General features: G+C 42.6%; 1 protein-coding gene across 1 annotated transcript; it reads left to right on the plus strand.

Moving 5' to 3' along the window:
* The first annotated feature begins 3,521 nt into the window (after window positions 1-3,521).
* Window positions 3,522-6,001, plus strand: LOC124700979. Its single transcript, XM_047233045.1, has 4 exons — window positions 3,522-3,823; window positions 4,063-4,155; window positions 5,049-5,153; window positions 5,274-6,001. Exons 1-4 carry the CDS (start codon window positions 3,699-3,701, stop codon window positions 5,719-5,721), a joined length of 771 nt encoding a protein of 256 aa, XP_047089001.1. The 5' UTR covers window positions 3,522-3,698; the 3' UTR covers window positions 5,722-6,001.
* Window positions 6,002-6,437: the final 436 nt, after the last annotated feature.

Here is a 6,437-nt window from a genome sequence, read left to right on the forward strand (position 1 = left end):
GATATACTTGTTACAAGTTGAAAGCAATTGCTGAAACTTAATCATCCTTTGTGTTGCTTCAATGCATTCTACTTAGAATTTATTGCTTATGAGTTAGCTCTTATGCAAGTCATATTGATACTTGTTTGAAAGTATTATTCATGAAAAGTTTTGCTATATGATTCATTTGTTTAGTCATTATCTTTGTTAGCAATCTTTTGTTTAGATCACTCCATTCATCTCATATGCTTTACAATAATGTTGATCAAGATTATGTTGGTAGCATGTCACTTCGAGAAATTATTTGTGTTATCGTTTACCTACTCGAGGGCGAGTAGGAACTAAGCTTGGGGATGCTTGATACGTCTCAAACGTATCTATAATTTCTTATGTTCCATGCTATTTTTATGACAATACTTGAATGTTTTATACATACTTTACAGCATTATTATACATTTTCCGGCACTAACCTATTAACAAGATGCCGAAGTGCCAGTTGTTGTTTTACTGCTGTTTTTGGTTTCAGAAATCCTAGTAAGGAAATATTCTCGGAATTGGACGAAATCAACGCCCAGGGTCCTATTTTTACACGAAGCTTCCAGAAGACCGAGGGGGAAAGGAAGTGGGGCCACGAGGCGCCGACACAACAGGGCGGCGCGGCCTGGGCCCTGACCGCGCGGCCCTGGTGTGTGGGGCCCTCGTGCCGCCACTTGACCTACCCTTCCGCCTACAAATAGCCTTCGTCGCGAAACCCCCTGTACCGAGAGCCACGATACGGAAAACCTTCCAGAGACGCCGGCGTCGCGAATCCCATCTCGGGGGATTCAGGAGATCGCCTCCGGCACCCTGCCGGAGAGGGGAATCATCACCGGAGGGGCTCTACATCATCATGCCCGCCTCCGGATTGATGCGTGAGTAGTTCATCCTTGGACTATGGGTCCATAACAGTAGCTAGATGGTTGTCTTCTCCGCTTGTGCTATCATTGTTTAGATCTTGTGAGCTGCCTAACATGATCAAGATCATCTATTTGTAATGCTACATGTTGTGTTTGGCGGGATCCGATGAATTTAGAATATTATGTTAAGTTGATTATCAATCTATCATATATGTGTTGTTTATGTTCTTGCATGCTCTCCGTTGCTAGTAGAGGCTCTGGCCAAGTTGATACTCGTAACTCCAAGAGGGAGTAATTATGCTCGATAGTGGGTTCATGCCTCCATTGAATCTGGGATCGTGACAGTAGGTTCTAAGGTTGTGGATGTGATGTTGCTACTAGGGATAAAACATCAATGCTTTGTCTAAGGATATTTGTGTTGATTACATTACGCGTCATACTTAATGCAATTATCTGTTGTTTACAACTTAATACTGGAAGGGGTTCGGATGATAACCTGAAGGTGGATTATTTAGGCATAGATGCATGCTGGATAGCGGTCTATGTACTTTGTCGTAATGCCCTGATTAAATCACATAGTAATCATCATTGATATGTATTGAATCTTTATTTGTCTGCCCGCCTGTAATTTGTTCACCCAGCATGTTAGTTATCTTATTGGAGAGACACCTCTAGTGAACTGTGGACCCCGGTCTATTCTTTTACATCTGAATACATTCTACTGTTTTTACTGTTCTTTGCAAACAAACACCATCTTCCACTCGATACGCTTAATCCTTTGTTTTCGGCAAGCCGGTGAGACCGACAACCTCATCGTTACGTTGGGGCAAAGTACTTTGATTGTGTTGTGCAGGTTCCACGTTGGCGCCGGTTTCACTGGTGTTGCGCCGCACTATATTTCTCCACCAACAACCTTCACGTGCTTCTTGGCTCCTACTGGTTCGATAACCTTGGTTTCTTTCTGAGGAAAAACTTGCTGCTGTGCGCATCACACCTTCCTCTTGGGGTTCCCAACGGACGTGTACATCTACGCGCATCAGTGCCCCGAGATGCAATTTGCCGTCATCGAAGATTCAAAGGGCGGGATCCGGAGCAGCAAAGGCAGGTCCCCTATTGAAAGGACACGGATGCCGCCTAGAGGGGGGTGAATAGCCGGTTTAAAACTTTTACGAATATGGTTTAACAAATGCGGAATAGAACTAGCGTTTAATTTGTCAAGCACAAAACCTATATAACTATTGTTCACCTATGTGCACCAACGACTTATGCTAAGCAATTCAAGCAATTATGTGATAAAAAATTCGGCCCATAGTGAGGCATCGAGAAGCATGCACGGGCCGTTCTGCTGCATGGGATTGGGCGGGCTAAGCCTAAGTGTTTCACTTAAAACACTTCGGTCGGGCTGGAGGGGAAAGGAGAGAGGCGATCTTTTATGCCGACATGGTTAGTGTGTACGGGCCCGCTGCGAGCTTGGTATGTTTTGTAGGCCCATTATTTTTTTCCTTCATTGTCATTTTTCCCGTTATTTTTCTTTACTATTGCTTCTATTTATCCCCCAAAAAATTATTGTTTGTTTTGTTATGTTTATTTTTTCATTTTTTTTGTAAAATATAAGTTTTTTGAAAATAGCGAATTGTGAAAGAAAAACTATAGACTTTTGAAATTGTGATTTTTTTAAAAATTTGAATACTTTTCAATATTGGACATTTTCGAAAAATGAATATTTTCACAACTTAAACAGTTTTTTACAATGATTTTTTTAGAATGACCGAGTTTCAAAGATAAACATTTTTTTTAAAAAAAATGGATTTTCAAAATTTGAACATTGTTTGGAAATTGAACATTTTTCAAAAATGAATGTTTTATTTCGAATTTTAAATTTGAACATTTTTCTTAGTTTTTTTTAAATTTAAAACCATTTTCAAAAATTATATTTTTAAACTACTTTTTTTCATAATCTAACCGTTCATAAAAACATTGAACATTTTCAATGTCTAAACAAGCTCTAAAAAAAAGAGTTTTTCAAACCGAATATTTTTCGAAAACCGGTGTAAAATGCATAGAAACCAAAAAAATCAAAGACCTCATAAAAACCGTCGAAACTCATCTAGTTTACGTTAGGTCGGCCCAAAAACAAAAACTGGGTGTGCGGTGGTTGGTACGTGCCAACCTGATTGGTATATAGGATTTGCCAATGGGGCATGTCTCTATCCCCACGTTTCACTGGCGTCTCGCAACTCCGGCGGCGCGCAACGCGTACGGCGAGACTTGTATGTCCCAAACGATCCGATATGGGGTTTATGGAAAAGGGGATGCAGTAATCCATCACACCACTCCATATTGTACTACACAAGTCATTGACATTGTAAAATTCAATGATCATTATTAGGGTTGTCTTTTAGACTGCTTTGAACTTCAAATCTAACCAGAGACAAACAGTTTAAGGTTCGAATATATGGACAAAAACGGAAAGCACCAACTGATATTCTATTTGTCTAGTGTGGCTCCAGTCCAAGCACCATAGGACAATTGACGCTCTTGTCAGCTAGTACAGCGAGTCAGCCGCCCCTTTCCCCTGTGAGTGACGCCACTAGCAGAGTTAGAGTAGCCGCTCGCGGCTTTCTCCCCTTCCATGGGGAAAGGGGAAAAGGGAAAAGGAGAAAAGCCTCGCTCCTTCCTTCATAAAACCACAGCGAGAGCTTTCTCTTCTTCCTCCTCCAAACCCTTCTTCTCGAGCTTTCTCTTCTTCCTCCTCCAAACCCTTCTCCTCGTCCTTCCTCCAAAGCCGCCCTACTCGCATCCCACTCCGGCTAATCGGTCACAATGGATGCTGGCCAAGGATCCGGCGTTCCTCGTGGAATCGAAGAAACCCCCGATTCGATCGGCCACCCGTATGGCGAACGTGATGCCTTACCCCGTAAGCTCCGGATTGGAGAAGATGTGCCAAGGTAACTACGTCCCCCAAATCATCGATCCCCCCCCCCCCCACCCCCTACCCCTTCACACACACACTCCCCCACCATCGCTCCTGCTCCTGAGCTGAGGAGAGCCTTAGATCTTGAAATCCGTTTCATCTCTATGCTTAACAAGTCGTGATTCGTGGCGATCCAGCACTGTGGTTCTTCTGTTCGGCGAATATCTCCTTCCCTGCTTCTGACATTCTTCTCGTGTGTTTCTGTGTTTACAGCACTGTATCGGAACTGCCGGGCTCTGTTGTGCCGATTGCAAAATTTCATTTTAAGGCCATTCCAGAAATTGCCATATTCGATGGCACTCACAGGTACGTACTGAATGTGTTTTGTCATGTATACAATGATGGGGCATTTCCCCAACGTTTATGTAACTGTTTTGTTACCACCCCAAAGAAACCTTTATTGGGAACTGTAGCTGTTTCCTGCTATTTCTGAGGGGAATATCAGCACTGTCTACATAATGAATTAGGACATTAAATCAGTGAGCCTGATTGAACTGTTGCCCTGGTAGTACTGCCTTGTTATAGTGATTCATTTTGCTACCTTGAATCACATCTAGCAATTGTTCACCAACGCTGAATTCTAGGGTTCATTTTTCCATGAAACAAACAGTACTAGTCTAAATAAAATCAATGCTAGTTGGGTTCACGACAAATTGTTTGTTGCCCTGATAGTGTTCTTTTGGGGATATGTTATTTTTCGCTTACAAACAAATGGATTCCAAACATCAGGGTGTTGCCTAATACGGAGTACTACTTGCAGTGTAACCTCATTTTCTATATAGCAGCTGCTAGTGTTGGTCTTGCTTGTCGTCTCTTGTTACTCCTTGCTCTTGTGAGGTATTCCGCAGAATAAGATGAAGTATTTGATTGGGTTTTACTAGGTGTCATGGACGACTTGTTCGTGTAATGACCTCTGCTACATTTCATCTAGGAGCCATAACTTACATGAAACTGATACTAGAGTGGCATGATCTTTGATTTTTGAGCTGTGCACCAAGGTTTTCCAGGGACAACTTAATGATAGCATAGACGTCTTTAGAATTGCTGATTTCTTTAGATGGATTAATATATTAGCATCACACAGTAATAAACTAGAATCATCCGCTTGGCAATATCTTGCATTTAACTCGTGCATTTGCTACTATGATGCTTCATGTTAAGTACTACATAAACTAACTTCCCTATTATTTCTATGTCAGGACTCATATGAAGGATATTGGCATCCTAAAGGATGGGTTCCCTTTGATGGATGAATTCGCTTGGTTGAATAAGCCCTTGTTCATGGATGGCGTTGAAATCAAAAGGTATCTATTATGTTACCTACAAAATTGAATCATCCATCTGCACATATCTGTATTTTTATGTCACAATAGAACGCCCTCATGCTTAAGTAAAGATAACTGACTTGATCTACTGTTTGTCAGTGTATCTGCTATGTGTGGCAAGGTCATGTCACTCACCATGCCACCAACACCGATTACTGGGAGATCATCTGCTAACTCAGTGGAGGATCTTAATCTTCATCTAGATTCAGGGGCAAGCAAACACATGGTTTGCAATGCTTCAATGCTGATTAACCACCGTGCCCCGCCTGCTGGGACCGATCAGTTCATGGCTGCAGATGGGTCGCTTATGCATGTTGCTGGTTATGGTGACATAGAAATGGAGAATTTCAGAATTCTGGATGTATACTTGGTCCAGGGACTCACTGTCAATCTTATCAGCGTGGGGCAGCTTGCCACTAACCACAAGGTCTCCGCTTGCTTTACTGGGAACGAATGCAACCTGAAGCTATCTGACGGGAGGCGGATTGGGGGCGCCATCCGACGTGATGACAACCAATACATTCTGAGGTTTCTTGAGATCGAGTGAGGCCCAGCATGTTTGTCCCAAATAAGCAATCCGAAGCAGCATTCTGCTTAATGCTATGACGGATATGCAAAGTATCTAGTGGACTTGTTTCTTCATTTGTGGGGACCATGGTGACTACGTTGAGCCGGAATTTTCTAGCGTATGCCTTAATTATCCAATGCGTGGTTTACCATTTTATCGTTGCTGTTGCAGCATCGTTTGTTTAGCCACCACCCCTGATTTTTATTTGCTGCGGCGGTTAGATGTACCTGCATGAGTCCAAAGCAGGACTTTGTTATCATCCACCGAACAATTATTTCCATTATTTACAGTGGCAAAGTAGATTTTAGGTTTTTTTTTAAGGAGCTAGATTTTAACTCGGAATACTCTAATGCCAGCACGTCTCTGTCAGTACCTGTGTGCACGTCATTGGCGTGGCGGCACGTGGTTGGATATGGTCGTTGCTAACCCTCACATTCACATTCCTGCATTCTAGGTGCTAGCAGCAGCTCTGCTGCGATGGGAAGCTTCAGTGGGCCCTCCCATTCGATATCTTGGATGTCTCTCTTTCCTTACTTCAATTACCCATCTAAAAATAGCAGAAAAAAAACCGTGAGAGTCTTTTTTTTGGCTGTCAGTCACCTCCGTATAAGTTCACGGTGCTGGGCATTGCCGCATTAGAGGCGTTTAGAGCATCTCTACTCATTTGGCCTGCCCACGACGAAATCCGGACGAAA

This window comes from Lolium rigidum, chromosome 3 (assembly GCF_022539505.1).
Source record: "Lolium rigidum isolate FL_2022 chromosome 3, APGP_CSIRO_Lrig_0.1, whole genome shotgun sequence".
NCBI classification, from domain to species: Eukaryota; Viridiplantae; Streptophyta; class Magnoliopsida; order Poales; family Poaceae; genus Lolium; species Lolium rigidum.

Coding starts and splice junctions, on each gene's coding strand:
- LOC124700979 (XM_047233045.1), top strand. CDS start 3,699: ATGGATGCTGGCCAAGGATCCGGCGTTCCTCGTGGAATCGAAGAAACC. Junction 4,156..5,048: donor ATATTCGATGGCACTCACAG/GTACGTACTGAA, acceptor TTTCTATGTCAG/GACTCATATGAAGGATATTG. Junction 5,154..5,273: donor GATGGCGTTGAAATCAAAAG/GTATCTATTATG, acceptor ACTGTTTGTCAG/TGTATCTGCTATGTGTGGCA.